This window comes from Chenopodium album, chromosome 21, assembly GCF_948465745.1.
Source record: "Chenopodium album chromosome 21, dcCheAlbu1.1, whole genome shotgun sequence".
NCBI lineage: Eukaryota > Viridiplantae > Streptophyta > Magnoliopsida > Caryophyllales > Amaranthaceae > Chenopodium > Chenopodium album.
This window is the reverse complement of record NC_137854.1, coordinates 4,599,373-4,618,318: the sequence shown is the minus strand read 5'-3', so window position 1 is coordinate 4,618,318 and position 18,946 is coordinate 4,599,373. Positions and strand designations below refer to the sequence as shown.

The following is an 18,946-nucleotide window of genomic DNA, read 5'->3' as shown; positions in this document are numbered from 1 at the left end:
TTCCGATTTCCAAATTACTTGAGCTTTTAATATTCTTAATGTAATGTGAATGAGATTTTAAGTAATTATCTGCAAACATAAAAAAAAAGAGCTTATTAATTGCTTTGTATTGATTGAGTTCAAGTCAAACAAGTGCTAGAATATAATTATTATTGTCAATGACTTTTAATTCAACAGTCCGTATAAAAGAAACAAAATCCTGTAATATCAAGATTATTATGAATTTAATAACTTTACGCAACAATTTTGTGAAGGGTATAATACTTCTTGAAATTGATCCCGTACTTAGGATGCGTGTGGTGTAAATATTGAAAATGGAATAGAAATAAAACAAAATTTTAATGTTTGATGTTCATTGGATGTGCAATGTGCACCATACATACACCCCAAGCTCCCAATGGCCCCTAGGGACCAGGAGTCCCCGTAATACACTAATACTGTAGATTATTACTTTATAGGTTAGGATGGCCAATTGACCAGATTGGTAAATAAAAAGACCCCTTACAATAATTTGCTAAAAAAACTTACTCCGATGACAATCTATTAACCTATGCTAAAAGCAAATCCTTCCATGACACTTATCATCACCTTGTGAAAATTTTTCCGCCTCATTAAATAAATTATTTATACGTTATATATTTTCTTTCCAGTTTAACAATCATATTCCATATATATACCCAATGAAATATTTCTAAATATCTTTTACATACTTTATATTTTTGTTATTATTGTCAAAAATATTTAACAACCCTGCATTGCACGGGATGTTTAATCTAGATTGGTAAAAAAAATCAACTCAGGCCACATTTAGACCAAAAAATCTATTTTTTTTCCCGACAAACTCTTCAAAAGTCCTAATTTAATTCCTTTGTGTGTTTTATCAATTTATTTTTCCCATTTAAAATTTTGAATTATTATGTTATCTCCTTTTTTATATTGCTAAATCTCAATACTAAATTTATTTCCAACTCATTTTTTAAAAAAATTTCGTTAATAAGGGTATAATACTTAAGTGAAAATTGATATTAAACATTGTTTTCTTCAAATTGTCATTTCCTTAAAAGGATTGGAAAATTAGGTTTTTTTTTTTTTTTTTTTTTTTTTTTTTTTTTTTTTTTAAAGAAAAGAACCACAAAGAAACGAGCTAAATTAAGCAATCGCGAGTGGTTTGTCAGATTTTTTTGTATTTTTTAAGGTTAATTGTCGCCAAAGATTTGTTTTTTTTACCAAATTGTCGCTAAGAGTTCCCCCCCCCCCCCCCAAATTATTGCCTAAATAAGTAATTTTTACCTAATAATCGCAAGGGGTAAAGCTTTTAAAAAATGCACCATGAACCCCTGAAAACTTTCAATAACACCATGTACGGATGTACCCCTGAGGTTTGTAAAAACTTGCACCAAATACCCTTAGACTTGTAACATATGATAATTTGTTAAATTGAGACCCCATATAGGCCATAAGCATCAAATTATGTTAAATTGTTACAGAGTGATGCTAGTATAATGCTAAACCATTTAATTATCAAGCAAACTATTGATAAATCAAATTCTAACACATTAAAGTTAAGGATTTAGAAAGATCGATGGAGTTCAAATTTTGAAGTAATTTATGCTTTTAGGCAGTTTTACTTCATAAATATGAAGTACTAAAAACGAGTCACTGTGTGGGCATAATTTTAGTTTGATAAGTCAATGCTATGTGTACGATTAGGGTATGTGATGCATTGTTTTACGAACCTCAAAGAGTACATGGTGCATTTAAAAGTTTTCAAGGATACACGGTGCATTTTTCAAAATCTCATGGACACACGGAACAATTTCCTTTTTATTAACCAATTTGGTCAATTGGCCTAGGTTAGGACGCCACTAAGCTAAAACATTAGCTGGTTCAGTGGTTCGTTCGATAAACCCTGGTTTATTGATTAATCAAGGTTTATCATCGTTTTCCTGGGAAAGTTCTTGCTCAACACACTCATGGATCTCATTCTCCTACGCTGATAGTTAGATTATTGATTAAATGAAGTTAATGGTAAGTTTTACCTTTTCATGCTCCTATATCAAATCAATTTATCATAATTGCTATGATGTTTTCTGGAACAATTCATTTGATTTCATAAAAATTATCAAAAAAGATCTGAGCTTTCTGCTAATTCATTCCAAATATTCAACATATTTGATGTTTGTTGGATTAAGAATTGGTTATATTATGTGAAGGTAGGTTCGTTGGAACCGAATGAAGATAAATAGAGAAATTAGTGTAAATTCATTGTTGAAAAAATTCAGAAGTGGGTTTCAAATGCTGTCAAATATTGATTGGGTTTCAGCGCATGGGTCTCAATTATCAGCAGTCACTGTTTTGGGTGTGGTTGGTTTGTTCTTGGCTGTTAGAGATGGTAGAATTGGATATTTCAACAGTTTTCCCTTGTTGTCAGCAAAAACTAACACTGCTAAGAAGTTGTATTTCGTACCCGGGTTGCGAAATTTGGGCAACAATTGTTTCCTCAATGTGGTTTTACAGGTAATTTGAGTCAAATTTTGCACAGGTTGACAATTTGTGGAAGTGATTTGTATTGTGTAACATTGCTATCTTAGTTTGGCCTAATTTTGGGTTGATTTTTGCTTCAGGCACTTGCTAGTTGTTCAAGGTTTAGGTGTTTCTTAGAAGATGTTCAGAACTCGCAGGCGGTGTCTGTAGTTGAGCAGGCTGATGATTTGCCCCTTTTGGAATCTTTGGCTGCTTTATTAGAAGGTAAAAATTCTTGAGGGCTTTGTTCATCCTTAATTGGATTATATTGTTTTGCTGTTTCTGCTATTTGCTTATTTATGTCTTCCATGTTCCATGTTGTTGGGATGGCTGTGTGATTGATGACAGGCAAAGTTTGGAGTTCCTTGATTCATATTCCTTTGGTTCAACGAATTTAAATTTGTTCTCATGACACTGTGCTGTCTATGAATGACCGTGGTTACACTACATTTAATTCTTACATGAATGATCAATGATGTGTCCTTTTTAAATGATGTTTTTAGCTTGTCAACTTGTTTTTTTCGCTGGTTTAAAATAAATGTGTGCTAAGACTAGTGTTCAATTTCCGATTAGAGAGGCTTCTTTCTATTTCCGGGAGAGGCCAAAGTGCAATTGTAACTATTAATTTTTTTTTTTCCATATGCATCTTTTAATTTCACTTGTGGCAGAGTTGAGCACACTTCAGGAGAAAAGTAGACCATTGAACCCGCACAAAGTGATGTCTGCCATGCGGCAATATATCCCACAATTCCAACTGTCGAATCAACAGGTGAAATTCTTTTTGCCTTGAAGTTTTTACAGGACATGGTCTCTTTTGCTGAATGCCTCATCTTCTCTTTTGAACTGAAATAACTTAAAAATAGCTATGATGATGACCCTGCTTCTCATGTGTAACTTGCGGTTGCCTCTACGAATAGGATGCAGCAGAAGCATTTCTTCATCTTCTATCCTGTTTAAGAGACGAATTATCAGAGTCTTATATGCCAAACCATGGCTCCCTAGCAGATGTGGATGCCCCTACTAGTCGAATTCTTGCTTCTGAGAGGATAAAGGACATAAAGGAGCCAGAAAGGTGGCAGCAGCAATATCTTGGCCCTTTTAATGGGATCCTTGGCAGTTTTCTGACCTGCCGAAGCTGTTCTTCCGAGGTGGGGTGTCACTCATTTGTATTTCTCTCTGATGATATTGCTGGTCTCTATATTGAATCACCTGTCTTTTTTCTTGCAGATTATGATGGATTTTGATTTCTTTCACACCTTGTCACTCCCCCCAGTTTCCAACTCTGGTGCTTCCATAGTATGCTTCCATTACCTAATTATCTTCTATTTGTGCTCGAAACTCAAGTTCTTCATATGTGTTTGGAGGCTTGGAGCTGATATTAGATGCAACTGAGGTTGTTTATATTTCTCAAACATGCATGCAATGTTAGTTGGATAGATTTACACTAGAGGATTGCATGAAGAGGTTCCTGGCTCCTGAACATGTTGAGAACTATTTCTGCAGCCGCTGTTGGCATATTGCTGCAGTAAAATTTTTATCTTCTGTTGGAGGACGGCAGGTACTTACCTTTATTTTCTGGACCCTCTGAGAAATTATGCTCATAGTCTTATGTTTTCCTTTCTACATTATCCGGTATGATACTAATCTCGTCCACCCTGGCCCACTCTGTTTTCCTTATGCTTTCTTTATTCTGTTCCCTCTCTCTTCTTTGTCAGGAAGAGATCAGCAAATTGAGCTTCTGTAGCGACTCTAGCGAGAAAGACTCTTGCAACTGCAGGAATATGCCATCACTTCAGAGGCTTCCTTGGTCAAATCACTTTTCACATGCTTTTAAACAACTCAGAATTACTCATTGTCCAGAGGTATGAAATTGTGGTTTTTCTTCTTTATCTTTTCTCTTTACGCCCTTTGGTGGTTAAAATGATCTGTAACAACCAGATTCTATAGCAACGTGCTTGTGAGTGGCTGATAATTGCCATTGAGGCTCTAAGTACCATTGCTCTTTTGAAATACTTGAGGAGACTATCATTTTTTGTAGTCTCCATAAAAAGAGCATGCTCCAAACTTTTGTGCTAATAACATGATAGATACAACCATCCTGAAGGAATGGCCCTTTTGTGAAAAGCTGATCATTTGCTTGTTGTTTCTAAGGGAAAAGGAGCTGTTAGTGCCTGATACTTCTCTGAAAAGATGATGTTGTAGGGGTTGTTTGTGTTTATTTTTTGGGAATATGAACTTGGATTGAGATTCTTACACCGAGTAATTTCAAGTTAACTCTGAGCTTAATATTCTATCACAAAGCAAGGATTGTATTAGATAAGAACATGAATTTCCAAAAAAGATAAAGAAGAAGAAGAAACAAATAGTAGTCGAGAGAACACCTTCCAAGGCTCGATTTTTTGTAAAATCAAAAATAGCTTTTGTACTAGATAAGATAGAGAGCTATTTATAGGGAATACTAACTGTGTATGATACCCCCAGCTTAGTTGAATTTAATCCTACATGATTATTATATGGCCTAGATAGCTGTACTCAAGTGTAGTAAAAGGGGGCAATCAATTAGAACTCGTTGTGAAGTAAAATGCACATGCATCACAACTAAAGCATTGTCAGGCAACAAACTGACAAAATTACCATGCAGTTTTCCTCCCATGAACATGTTACACATAGAATATCTTATAGGCCTTTGAAGTTTTGTTTTAGAAAATCTTCCATAGATAATTTTAATCTTATCGTGGCCCTTTTTTCATAATATGCAGCCGTAAACTCATGTGACTGGTTTAGATGATTTGCAATTTGTTTACCCTAGTTTTTTGTGTTTCAGGCTTTCCCATCCTCTAAGCTGTTTCTTTTTTGGGGCTCATCAGCTCATGTGAATGATCTTCATCTGCATAATTTTTGCATTTGCAAAGCTCACATTATCTTGAACATTTCTGTATTTTACCTCTGCATGGGCTCTAACCTGGCTTACCTGATCACATCTAACAATATTGAGTAACTTTAGTCTCCAATATTGCTGGGTGAATCAAACTTGAGTAACTTGTGTTGGTTATATGTATGGTTGTTATGTGCTAAGATTAAAAATTATAAGGTGGCTTTTTAAAGCCACTAGGTGATCAACATGCTTATACACAATGCACAATCTTCTTAAGAATGTGAAAGTATGCTTTATTTCCTACTCAGCTAATTTCTTTGTTCAACAGATTCTTTGCCTTCATCTCCAACGCAGTTCATTGAATGCATTTGGGGAGCCTGTTAAAATTCAGGTACTTGAGTTTTAATTAACTATCTGTCATAAAATTTGGCACTGTATTCCACAATATCTTGGTGTAATACTAGTAGGGTTGGGATTTAATGCACTCACATGAAAGAACTGGAATAAGGAATTGGGTAGGATCCGCATCCTCAAACAAGTGTCAAGGTTGAGGCTTGCGTTAATTTTTTTTTTGAAATTATCACATGTCCCTTTTAGTCTCAATGCATGTCCCTTTTCTGATTCTCACATTCTCTTTGCTACAACAATAACAACATGATATATTCCTACTTACTTATCTTGCCTCTTAATCTATAGAGTTGTCATTGTTTATTGGCATATGCAGGGCCATATCTACTTCCCAATGATCCTGAATCTATCACCTTTTGTTAAGTATGAGATTGGTGTTCAAAAACGAGAAATAAATAAGTCAAAAAGTCTGGGGGAGCAGCCAAATCTGGCATCTATCTCTCATCCTAAAAGTGCTGACAGGCATCCAGACCTAAGTAAGCAATTGCTGTTACTTTTCCCTCATCTTAAGTTATGAAGCATTCATTTTAAAGTATATGTTATCCGCTGCAGTGATAGTCAAGGATGATGCATCACAGTTTCTTCCGGAACCTTGTTCGTTGCTGACTGAAACCCGCTCCAGCACCATATCTATGCCTACTTTTGAGGTTGGTCTCTTTTCTTAAGGTTTTGTACTTGCTGTGCAGCTCAACCTTTCCAATTGTTTGTGCTATCTGAATGCTTGGTGTATTGGTAGAATCTTTGAATCCAGTTGTTAGCTTAGTGAATGTATGTCTTAGGTTCAATATGTTAGTAAATGTATGTCTCAGGTTCAATCTTACTCTGCTGTAAATTAGTAAATTTTCAATTCAACCCATAATGTAACAAAAATTTGTTTAATTCTCTAATAAATGGTTAAATCGAACAAAAATAGAATGGATTTGGGCTAGTCAATTATATTTTAATGCGATCAATCACCAAATTAGAGCATTAAATCCCAGCTTAAGTGGCTAGACACTTTCACTAAGAAAAAGCTCGAAATAAACTTCTCATCAATGTTCACCATACCTCCTATCTTCGTGCTCGATTCATGACACTAATTAATTCTCCATATCCTGATGTGTTACAAACTGCAGAAAAAGTATTGTGGTTCAATGATATGATGTATTAATGTCCACCATCATCAGAGGCCAAGTAAAAAATCAACCTGTTAGCTTCATTGGAAATTAACAAAGTTACCCCATTTCCCTTTCATCGAGTAAATTTAAGCCTGACTTGGGATCATTTCTATGCGACCATGCCACCTTTGATAGTTATACTGAAGCTGAAAATTTTTGCAGCTTACATGCTAAAGCTCCTGGGTTTTATTGAGCCAAAAATTAACAAGTTTATTTCTGTCTGTATAGGCTACTTTTGATCCACCACCTCCCAAAAATATTCTGTATCGCCTTGTTTCTGTTGTGGAACACTTCGGAAGAGCTGGGAGTGGCCATTACACAGTATATAGAGGAATGATGACTCAAATGGGAAAAGGTGATGGCGTTAGTGAAACTGATGCTCCTTTGCAATGGTTTCGCATTTCAGATTCAGAGGTACACTATGCTTCGGAAGAAGAAGTTCTTGGTGCAGAAGCTACCCTACTTTTCTACGAGAGGATCTAAGCCAACAGCTCATATAGGTTTGCACCAGACTGGAACCAATATTTAGGCATTACTTTGGACTGTACACCAGAAATTTTAGGTTATACTAATCCCTTGCAATTGCAACAGGTTGATTGTATTTTTATAAAGAAGTGAATAGAACAAGAAGTCAAGAAGCTTCTATTGAGATTTGGAATTTCCTATTGCATGCCAATAAAATACTCTACTGTAATGTTAGTGTCATCAAACTCCAAAAATAGGAAATTTTGTCAAACATTATATTTTATAAAGCAAAGTTTGTGAGGTAATACATTAGAGCATCTTCATCACTGGACATCCCTTTTTTTTGGGCTCACCATCAACTTTACATTTTAAGTTTGCAATGGTTTTTGGGTAAAAAAAAGGCAAGAAAGAATTGAACGGTCCACATTATTGCCTGATAACTTGACATACAGTTGATAAGCTGAGAATTCCCTGCTTCACTATAATGTGCACCAGAATTGGATAATTGCCAAGATAAACCTTGCATTAGTTACAACATAGATCAGTACGTACTCTTCTCTTCTCAAGCGCGATTAAATGTCCAAAAAATCTGTTCTTTTAATGATTAATTAGTTCATGATAGAAATAATGAAGTGAACAATTTGGAACACACGAAAAAAACTGTCTAATCAATTTGGATACAATTTTGGTCTTCTGCTTTTGTTTACATCGTCTAAGAGAGCACAGCTTGACTACACTCCGTACAACCCATAAATTAGCTAGATATGTAAGATGTTTGGAACTACTTAGACTGAAGGCTCAGTAAGCTAATCATGATCTGGGCTTACGCATTCGCACCTTTTGTGCTCACCCTTTGGTCCGCCCGGCCTCTTCTTGTGGTTTGTAGCATGATCAGTTTCGGGTTACCTTTGTGTTTCTGGATGAATTGTTGGAAAGTTGTGGTGTATATTATCTTACAAATTAATCAATTATGATACTCATGCAATTTCGTTCTCAGATAACCTACATTGCTATTAGCTTCCCTTTAGCAAATATATACTCTAAGACTCATAATCAAACAGTCAACCATCTGCATGAATCAGTCCATATCAAGTAAAACAACCAAGTAGACATTCAAAAGGCGATTGCTATATAAGATATACTTAAAATACAAGCGGAATATATATATAATTTCAGTTTCAATATTACATTCAACTACTTAGGCATCACTCTCAGATCAGCTCGTGAGTAGGGTAGTCTAATGTAACTTTTCCTCACTTGTGTATACATAAGGTGCTCGTATACGTACGAGTTCCACATATATTCCATACATACCTTTTTATATCCTTTTAACTAATAGAGGAACATATAACATACAACCAATAATACATGTGATCTGCTAGGTGATGATCATCAACTCTTCATAATTTTTACTAAACAAGTGACTAATTATTGCCTATAATAGTAGTCTAATGTAACTTTAATTTTAATTTCCTTACACTTATGTATAACATAAGGTACTCGTATACGTACGAGTTCCACATATATCTCATACATACCTTTTTATATCCTTTATTTCAAATAATAGAGGAACATACAACATACGACCAACAATACACATGATCTGCTAGGTGACGAACATCAACTCTTCATAATTTTTACTGAACAAGAGACTAATAATTATCATATTCCATGCATATCATGTATGTAATAAACTCGCTTGTAATTTGTAGTATATCCATACATATATATATCAATGGTGAATCGGAGACTTGCGTTTGACGGGGGTGTAATCCATCATCGTTAGATCACCTTCATTATATCCTTGTACGTTGTCATCAATGTTAGCAAACGTGGTACTTGGAATAACATCATGCTTGTTAATGTTCTTGTTCATTGGAGTTGCTCCTTCATTTTTCATTGGCACATTCCCACTCGCATCTATATATACACATACACAATAACCAAAGAAGAACAAAAACAATAAAGGTAAGTAAATAAAATATATCAAGTTAAGATACAAATAATAAGATGGTTCAATCAATAAGCTTGAACATCAAGCAATAAGGAAACATATGTATATACCTGCAAGAGGAGCTAAAATGAGGCAAAAGAAGACAAGCACGACGAAAACGAAAAGCTTGCATGTTGGGACGGCCATCTTAGGAGTTTGCTCAAACTTGATATTGGAATGGTTGATTAGCTTAGGGTTGAGTTGTTAATTTATAAGCTTATTAGGATGTGTTAAGACAGTTTATATAGAGGGAGGAATTGAAGTATAAATGGGTAGCTGGGGTTATCATGTGGTGCAACTATTTCCGTAGAATCATATATATCGTCTTTGTTAGTAGTATAACCCACATTTTACGTCTAAATATAACATCCATCAACAGTTTTTTCTGATTGATCTTGACATTTTTAATGGTTGAGCTACGTATATGACAAATTTCATAGGATTTTTTATTTTTTATCTTAATTTGCCAATAAATCTTTAATAATGCAAATTAAAATGCAATTATAGTGTAAAAAAATAAAAATATAAAATGAATGTACCTCGTAGTTGACATATTACACTTACTTTTTCAAGGTATCTCATGAGTATCATGTTTGTATATATTATTGTGTAGTAACATCTTTAGATAATTTTTACTTTGAAATTAATATAACTAACATTCCGTACCTATAATTATATTTTATCTTAATTATATACTCGTATTTTAATTCAAAAATCATCAAGTACTATTAGAGTTTTCTTACATTGACTACGAGATTGAACAAAAAGTATAAAAACAAAAAAAATTACATATCTACATGACTCTTTCTACCTTCCCTGAGTTCATTCCTTACCCAAAAGCTAGGGACACGTTAATGCTCCTCTTTTATTGTAGATGTTCTTACAATAAACAGGATGATAATAATAATAAAAATTAAAAAAAAAAAAATTATATGTAAAGCGTATTACTGTGGATAGAAAATTAAAGCTATATATTGTCAATTGAAAACTATAGGGTTATACTTTTGCATGAAATAAAGCTGTAGTCATATACAAAAGAAAATTCAAAAACCTAAAAAAATGGTGAATAAAAAAACAAATGCATTTTAGTATATATTGTAATCCAATTAAATTTGAGTTGTGAGTTATTTCTTAATTTTCTCATTTGATTAAAAAATTAGATGCATATATAAGTAATGAAATCCTACAACAGATATACCTAAATGCATAGATATTTTATATAGATTAATTACACCAATTAATTAAGCAATTGAAAAAAGTCGTAAAACATAACGTTGATGAATACTAAATAGAAGGAGCTTTCTAGCACGACATATATAACAAGGTCTTTTTCAAATATGTATATTTGTATTTTTATGCAACAAGTTGGGATTCAAGATACTACCATGTAATTATCACAGCAAACACAATACAAACATGTCACCTTTCTAAATTAGAATCATAAAATTATTAATATATATACTAGGCAATCCGACACATTTTTTTTTTTCTAAATATTTTCTTTGAATAGTTTTTTGTTTTCCTAAACATATGCATGTATCACATGCAATTTAGAATCCATATCAATTTAAATTAAACTTACCACTAATACAATCTTTAGATATTCCACAATCTCCAATCTGTATATATATATACGTTTGACATTAGTTAATATTTTTAAGACTATCATTTAGAAAAGGAGTACTCCATATATACAAATGTCTGCATATACAGACAAGATGTAATCATAAAAACGGGATTCGATTCCAAACATTTGATATTACATACCCTACAAATTAAAGTTTTTAGTACTCCGTACTAGCTAAATCATTAGTACCAGGCCACAACCATAAGGAATTAAGGACCATAGCGCAGGTAATCAGGAATACAAGTGCATGTAAGTATGTACCACATAATTAATAAAATGTCGCTCTATGTATGTGTCCTAGTCCTAGTCCTCGTAGTATGATATTGTATAGCTCGATTTTTATGTGAATGAAAAGCGGAGAAAATGAGACGTGTAGACCGTTAAACCTCAACTCCTCGTACTAAAGAAATATAAACCTCATATGGAAGAAAAAATGGAGACGATGAAGAACAAATAGATACGATGAAATTAAGTAATAATGAAGATTTGATCTCTTTAAAACAAGTCATGGCTAATTGGCTACTCCCTCCGTCCCTAAATTATATTCCTGTTTAAAAATTTACACGGGAATTAAGGAGGGAAGAATAAGATAAATAACAATAATTAGATAATGCAATGGGAAGTACAAAAATAGATTAGTCATTACTCATGACATGTCATCAATCCCTTGCAAAAAAAAAAGGACCAATCACATGCTCCTAATTGAAAATTTTTAACCAATCATGTTTATTGTAATTTGGCACAAGGATTATGAGTGAGATTAGGTAAGGATGAGTGAGAAAACATTAAATATAAAACAGAAAAAGAGAGTTGATTTACTAAAATAAACTTACCAAAAATAGAAAGGAGGATTATAATTTTGGAATACCAAAAATAGAAAGGAGGAATGTAATTTAGAGACGGAGGGAGTACTATTTACCCTTCCAAGGAACTAAGGAAGTGATGAAAATAATCTTAATATATACTCACAAACAAAAAGTTAAGGGTGTGATTGATTTTTAATCACATCTATCGATCTACATTTAAATGATAAATTAAACAAGTTGTAGTAAGAATTGAAACAACGAACATGGATACTTCTTACTTTCTTAGTTGTCCACAAAATCAATCACATATAGTACATTTTTTTTATACCAACAAACATTGTTACTAATTTACTATTGTTGAGATTCAAGTGTGAGTTGAGATTGATTGTCTTACATTTAAAAAAAAAAAATATACGAATGATTTATATAAAAAAAGGATGACTAACATATATACAAGTATAACTTTGATGGTTTATTCTACTTAATACCACGAAATAAATTTATAATGAATTATAGGATAAAACTATATTGAGATTTTGTATGTATTAGGTTAGACTCTCCTCCAACGCAAGCTTAGTTAAATGTATTATTAAAGCAAAATTGTATTATGTATAATACAGTTAGTTTATAATATACAATAGACTAAGGGCCTGTTCACATTAATGAACTGAGCTGAACTGAACTGAACTGAGTTGAAATGGATATTTTATGAGAGAAGAAAATTAGGAGCTAAACTGAACTGAACTGAACTGAACTGAACTGAACTGAGCTGAAATGAATATTTTATGAGAGAAGGAAATTATGAGCTGAACTGAACTGAACTGATTGGAGCTGAACTGAACTGGGTTGATTGGAGCTGAACTGAACTGAAATTAAGTAAATGTGAACAGGCCCTAACTAATTCAAGTTCAAGCAATGTCAAGTCCCAATTGGAAAAAGCTCTTCTAACAAATATAGTTATATTACTCCGTATTAAGATTTGAATTCAAAGCATCTACTTAAATTGAAACAACTCTCTTACTAGCTGATTCAAGTACTTTTCGAAATCTCAATCGAACCCCTACATATATCCCCACATTCATGATTGATACTACTATGAGTCTCTAAGACAATATGTTCCTATAATATTTTGTCAAAGATTGAATTCTATCTCGAGTGGGCCTAAAAAATTAAGGGGGTTGTCGAGTATTGTTGTGTTCTAGGAAGCAAACCTTACAACCTCTATGTTAACGTTAGGAAAATAATCTTAACATTACCACGAGATTAAGGCCCAAATCAGTCACAATTTGTGGACTCTTTTCAACTAATCTCCCATTTGAGGCAAACCTTCATGCAAAATATTAGACGTGGCATTGGATTATGTGTTAAATTATCAAAATTACATGTTAATTTTTATCTTATATGATCCATAATTGTAGCCAATTAAGTAGAACAACCGACATTATAAAAGCAAATATCACATCTAAGGTAAGGACCTTAAAGTGTCTCTTCATAAATTCACATGGGTCGTTTGTGCACCATTTCTTCAATCTTGCAAATTGCGATTTTGTTGGGTGATAGTTGAACACTTATACTGTGTTTCCTAATTGCATGGCTACGAGTCTATGATAGAAGGATGATATTTGACATTGTCCTTTTCATGAAAATAATCATGTCGTTTTCAAAAAAGATATAACGTATAAGAAGTACTTGTTAAATTTGATCAATCGGTTCACACGATGAAATGTTTTATCGGATTTGTTATGACAACTTACGAGTATATTCAAATCATGAATATTAAATGATACTTCGTATATGAAATATGATGTTATTCAATAGATTATTTGTGGTTATATTGACAGCTGCGATACATTTCTTATGTAACCTATAAGTCACATGAAAGCCAATTATGATGAGTTTGACTATGAAATGTCCAATAAGGGTATCTTTTCTTTAAATGGTCAAAATTACTATTCCTCGTAAATATGTTGCTCATATTGTGTTTATAAATCACGGCTCAATCTGTGCCATTTTCAAAACCACTTTGGATTTTGGGTTGGTTGATGTCAATTAAGTTTGGCTTGATCAATTATAGTCTATAATACTTTCGGGTTGGGTAAATTAAACTTTCTATTTTGTTGAGCTCAATTTTACTCTCAATTACTCATGTTTAGGTCATTTGGAGTTTCATATTGATTTGGTTCATCATTTTTAGCTCAAAAATAGGTCTAGAGGTTGCATCTACAACAAGTCTTATGGGTAAATATATTATGGATTAGAATAGATTATATCCAATTAAGTTTAGGTTATTATTCAAAACCTGAAGTGTTCGATTTCGATTGACTCAACGAGTTTAGTGACAGAACTTAATTATTATTATTATTATTATTATTATTATTTTCGTTTATTAGGGTCATACTCCATATATGAGTATATGATAAGATGCACAAGATATACGTTGAAGAAAGCAAGCTTTTAGTCGAAGACTGAGCATCAATTTACAACCCAATTCAACCATACTAGATTACAAAAGCTCTCTTTTTCATACGTATTTGTTACTCATAGCTTTTATAACTCTGTTTTACCTATGTTATCCCAAAATATTACTACTACAACTTTGCCATCTATACTAAGGGCCTGTTCTGATTGACTGAAATCAACTGAACTGAACTGAACTTATTAATTAGTGATTTTTAACTACGGATTAGTGCTCTTTGATTATATATTACTATACCTATGTGTATATTATTATTATTATTATTATTATTATTATTATTATTATTATTATTAATTATTATTATTATTATTATTATAATTAATTATTGATTATTATTATTAGTATTATTGTTATTATTATTATTATTATTATTATTATTTATTCATGATTATTATTATTATTTATTGATAATAATAATAATAATAATAATAATAATTATTTGTTTTTGTTGTCGTCGTTGTAATAAGAGCTTAAAAGAATGAAATTTGGCTTTATATCATTAGCAATATCATTAGACATAAGAGCTGAACTGAACTGAACTAAACTGAACTGAGCTGAACTGAACTGAATTTCAACGGAAGAGAACAGGCCCTAAATTACTAATATATTAAAAGGCGTTCCTAAGAACGTCCACGTGTCACGTAAACCCCCCTCACTATGCCACGTCACCTATTCAACTATTCATTACGCCACGTGGCTATCCTTCCGTTTGTTTTTCATTCCATGTCATAGACTCATCATAATAAAAATAAAAAAAAGTTCTCCACAAGAGTTTTACCCACAACCTCCAATTCTAGAACTAAGTATCTTACCATCAAGCTATGTAATTTTGTATGCAATCTTTCAAATACAATATATTAATGTGTAGCAAATGACAATATGGACAACAAATTTAATTACAAGAAAATTAAATCATACTACATTACAATGTATATTAATGTTCAATTGCATGTAATAAACCGGGGCATCGCCCGGGCCAAAAACTACTTTGATAAATAAAAGATTGTTTTTGAGTCGGCCGTACTTAGATACAACTGGTTTGGGTGTGTTTCAATTTTGGGTTTCGTATCGGGTCGAATATTGACTCAACCAATATTCGGGCTTTTAACAATAATCGAGATTCCGAGGTTTTAATTATATCAACTCAACTCACCACTCAATAGCAGGGTTTTCTTCTTCGTCGTCTTCCTTCTCAAATTCGGCAATTAGGGTTTTAGCAGCAAAATCAATTTTTGCAAATCAGCAGCAAATTTCAACTTCGAAGCAGCAACAATGGCGAGCACCAAAGTCCAGAGGATTATGACTCAGCCTATCGTAATTTCACTTCCATTTTCATATATTTTCTTCTCATTTTTTTCTAGTCTAATTCATCTAATTATTTCTCCTTTTTTTTTTTCATGATTCGCTATTTTTCTCGCCAACTTTCGAATCTTTCAGAACCTGATTTTCAGGTTTCTTCAAAGCGTAAGTCCCAATTTCATTATTATACCATTTTTTTATACTCTTTTGTTTAATTGCTTTATATTTGAGGTTAATTTGTTTGTTTTGGATGCAGAAAGCTCGTATCCAGATTTGGCTGTTTGAGCAGAAGGATGCGAGGATTGAAGGCCGTATAATTGTAAGCTTTTATTCTTACTGAGTTATTTAGTTATGACATTTTAGGGTTTATGTTGTTGATGATCTTAGGGCACGTTATTGTCTCTAATTCCTTATGCTTCAAGATTCTTGTTGGTGTGCTGTTTTATTTTGGTTTTACTTTTTTTCTATTAGTATTGTGTCTTCACTGCCAATGTGCTATTTGTGGTTTAAACATATGCATGTTAGATTGTTAGGTCAATGATCCAACCCTTGGTTATGGGCCTTTTGTGTTGGCTATGGCGGCGAGTCAAAAAGGATGGTGATTAGTAGTTTCATAGATGGGTAAAGAGTGGTGCAGTGGGGTTGTGGGGGAAAGGGTAAGGCTATGGCGGGTGTGGAGCAGGGTTGGGGAGATTGAGGAAGACATTTTACCCATGGTTTTGTAGATACATTAGAGTTTGACAGCTCATGGAGGTAGGAGATTGCTAGACAGGTAATTCTAGGAATATATAGGCAATATGGCCATGTGTAAAGTGGATAGAACAAAACCCCAACCTACTAATTTCTCTTCAATAGTTTCATCACTGTAAATTTAGTGGCTCCCCAACACTATATGTAGTATAAGTCGTTATAGTGTATAGTAGATGTGCGTACCATAACTTTAACTTGATTTTTTTTTTTTTTTTTTTAACTATTTTACCTTCTTGTGAGTAAGTATGCTTACCTAATGTAGCACTTTTTGGTTGCCTGATAATATCAAAGGGCTTTAACTAGTGGATTGAAACTTCTGTAGTGAAAATGAGGGACATGCTTGGGTAGTACCAGGAATCCAGGATCAATTTTGATGAAATAAGTGTGATTCATGTATCTGTTGCATGTCATGATCCGCTATTTTGTGAAGCCAAATAAATCTTTGTTGGAAACTTTTGGGAGATATGGTTTAAGATAGATAGGCCCCATAAAGATTTCAATTTTCATTGTGGAGGCTTATAATTTTGAGCTATTTTGGGTATTTTCTCTAATTAGGGAGCACTTTGGTTATTGTTGGACTTTTGGCTAGCTCAAGGTGTTGAAGATTATCCAGAGACAAGTAGATAACAACTTCAGAAGTTCATTCATTTGTTAAAGCAAAGAGGCTTTAGGAGGTCTGGCATGTTTATGTTAAATATTAAATGCCTTTGGTTGTGACTAGTATCAAATACTTAATATAATTAAAGAGAAGTTTCTATCCATAGCTCTCAGTTGGGAAATGAGGCAGTATGTATATGTATAAATAATATTGGGAATATGTGGAGGATGGTTAAATTATTGTGCTGTTTGAGGCTTCTTTCGTTTGGCAATCTGATGGTGCTTTTGTAAAATGAAAGGGAACCCCCCCCCCCCTTCCCCCTCCTTTTCTTTTATCTCTTCTCTATGCTATTGCATATAGGACTAAGGAGTAGTAATATATTTCTTTATACTTGTTAAAACTCACTTGAAAATGATAGTGTGTTTCCCAACAATGTATGCACTTAGTCATCTGTGGAATCTCAATTTCTATACATAACATTCCCCATGGGTTCGATTTAATATTCAGTGTACCTTGGTGCTATTTTGACATTATCCATGGATTCTCAAGGTAACTTGTCACATAATTAATTCTGTGTGGCTATAAAGATGAATTTTCGTCTTTAAGACCTGCTAAGTTGATTTAGGAAGGATTAGCTAGCATATAGTTGAGCAACTAGCAAACTGTTCTTTTTTGTAAAACCACTGATATTTAATCTGTATCTTTTCTATCAATTTAAACCTGCATCCCCGGTCAAGTTGCCTTTGCAATAATTGCCTACTATGTCAGAAGTAAGGGTAAACCAAATTATTATGCTTCGAGCTTCCCCCAGTTGATTTTGGAGGGGGTGAGAATGTGTGAGATGGATGCTGGCCTTGGTTTTCAGTATATTAACTCTAAGCCTTTGGGTTGTGGTTTACGTGTGCTGATCCTCTTTGACTACTTCAAACAATTAAAAAATTTAACTTTTCTTTATGAATTGCTTTATACTTGTGCCGACCCTCTTAACTACTGATTCGTTTTATGTAACTGGGCAGATATAATTTTTTAACCTCAAAAGTTTTTGCATTGCACTTTTCAATATTTGCTGCTGATATTTATCTCTGATTCTGTGTCAGCTCTTCTGTGTATTGATATATACTGATCTGTAATCTCTTCTTCAGGGATTTGATGAGTACATGAATTTGGTTCTAGACGATGCAGAAGAGGTGAACGTTAAAAAGAAGACCAGAAAATCCCTTGGTAAAATTTACTGTCTATCCTGTGATTTATGTATCTGCCACTCCTTGATCTTGAGTCCAATAACTTATCATTGTTGCCTTTTGTTTAGGGAGGATCCTGCTGAAAGGAGACAATATCACTCTGATGATGAATACGTAAGCTCTATATTATTTTTTGACCATCTCCTTGTCATATGTGCTTCTCTGAGTTTTCTGTTACTCCATTTATAACTTTTTTTCCCCCCTCTTTGAAATAATAGTGCTTTTCATTGTATCGAATAATAAGTTTGCTTGTTTATCTTTGCAGGGGAAAATGAGGCCCAGTTGATATGCATTTGTTCAGAAATGTTAGATTTGCAAACTGCTCACTAGTTTTGGGTGTGTATTAAATATTAATGTAGGCATGTCCTTCAAGGTTTCAACCATTGTATAATTGAGATGTAGTTTGATGAATACTTCGTATGAAGTAGTGGATTTGACGGATGTCTTCGTTCATGTTTAATAGAATTTCATATGGTCAAGTGATGAAATCCAATTTGGGGCAATTTTATCTGCCCTACCAGTTTATGTTGCAGAAGAGGGTCTTTTCCAGATAACTGTTTATGATTTATAGTAGACGTCTATTGAGTCCTAAGCTCATATCATGCTCAAAGTCATCGACACTAGGATTTTATGATCTGAATCTCTTGAATTCTGTGTACTCCTGTTTCTTAATAGTTAATATGTAAACCTTGTTTTCACTCTATTTTTTTTTTGGCAAAATGAAAAGG

General features: G+C 33.2%; 2 protein-coding genes across 4 annotated transcripts; both read left to right on the top strand.

Annotated features, from left to right (window-relative positions):
• The first annotated feature begins 1,871 nt into the window (after window positions 1–1,871).
• Window positions 1,872–7,759, top strand: LOC145602362 (ubiquitin carboxyl-terminal hydrolase 27-like). Of its 3 annotated transcripts, XM_081658554.1 has the most exons (13): window positions 1,872–2,028; window positions 2,218–2,517; window positions 2,625–2,748; window positions 3,192–3,292; window positions 3,441–3,671; window positions 3,751–3,819; window positions 3,953–4,081; window positions 4,239–4,385; window positions 5,727–5,789; window positions 6,123–6,282; window positions 6,359–6,453; window positions 7,192–7,463; window positions 7,555–7,759. In XM_081658554.1, exons 1-12 carry the CDS (start codon window positions 2,017–2,019, stop codon window positions 7,444–7,446), a joined length of 1,686 nt encoding a protein of 561 aa, XP_081514680.1. In that variant the 5' UTR covers window positions 1,872–2,016; the 3' UTR covers window positions 7,447–7,463; window positions 7,555–7,759. The 3 variants fall into 3 exon arrangements, with proteins under 3 accessions (XP_081514680.1, XP_081514679.1, XP_081514681.1); XM_081658553.1 differs by having other exon boundaries at window positions 7,192–7,759; XM_081658555.1 differs by having other exon boundaries at window positions 2,214–2,517; window positions 7,192–7,759.
• Window positions 7,760–15,470: 7,711 nt separating this feature from the next.
• Window positions 15,471–18,753, top strand: LOC145602257 (uncharacterized). The gene is made up of 6 exons (XM_081658434.1): window positions 15,471–15,644; window positions 15,768–15,794; window positions 15,886–15,948; window positions 18,120–18,198; window positions 18,287–18,332; window positions 18,484–18,753. The coding sequence occupies exons 1-6, from the start codon at window positions 15,603–15,605 to the stop codon at window positions 18,491–18,493; spliced, it is 267 nt and encodes an 88-aa protein (XP_081514560.1). The 5' UTR covers window positions 15,471–15,602; the 3' UTR covers window positions 18,494–18,753.
• The last annotated feature ends 193 nt before the right edge of the window (window positions 18,754–18,946 follow it).

Coding starts and splice junctions, on each gene's coding strand:
- LOC145602362 (XM_081658554.1), top strand. Junction 3,293..3,440: donor TCCAACTGTCGAATCAACAG/GTGAAATTCTTT, acceptor CTCTACGAATAG/GATGCAGCAGAAGCATTTCT. Junction 4,386..5,726: donor GAATTACTCATTGTCCAGAG/GTATGAAATTGT, acceptor TTTGTTCAACAG/ATTCTTTGCCTTCATCTCCA.
- LOC145602257 (XM_081658434.1), top strand. CDS start 15,603: ATGGCGAGCACCAAAGTCCAGAGGATTATGACTCAGCCTATC. Junction 15,645..15,767: donor GGATTATGACTCAGCCTATC/GTAATTTCACTT, acceptor CGAATCTTTCAG/AACCTGATTTTCAGGTTTCT. Junction 15,795..15,885: donor TTTTCAGGTTTCTTCAAAGC/GTAAGTCCCAAT, acceptor TTTTGGATGCAG/AAAGCTCGTATCCAGATTTG.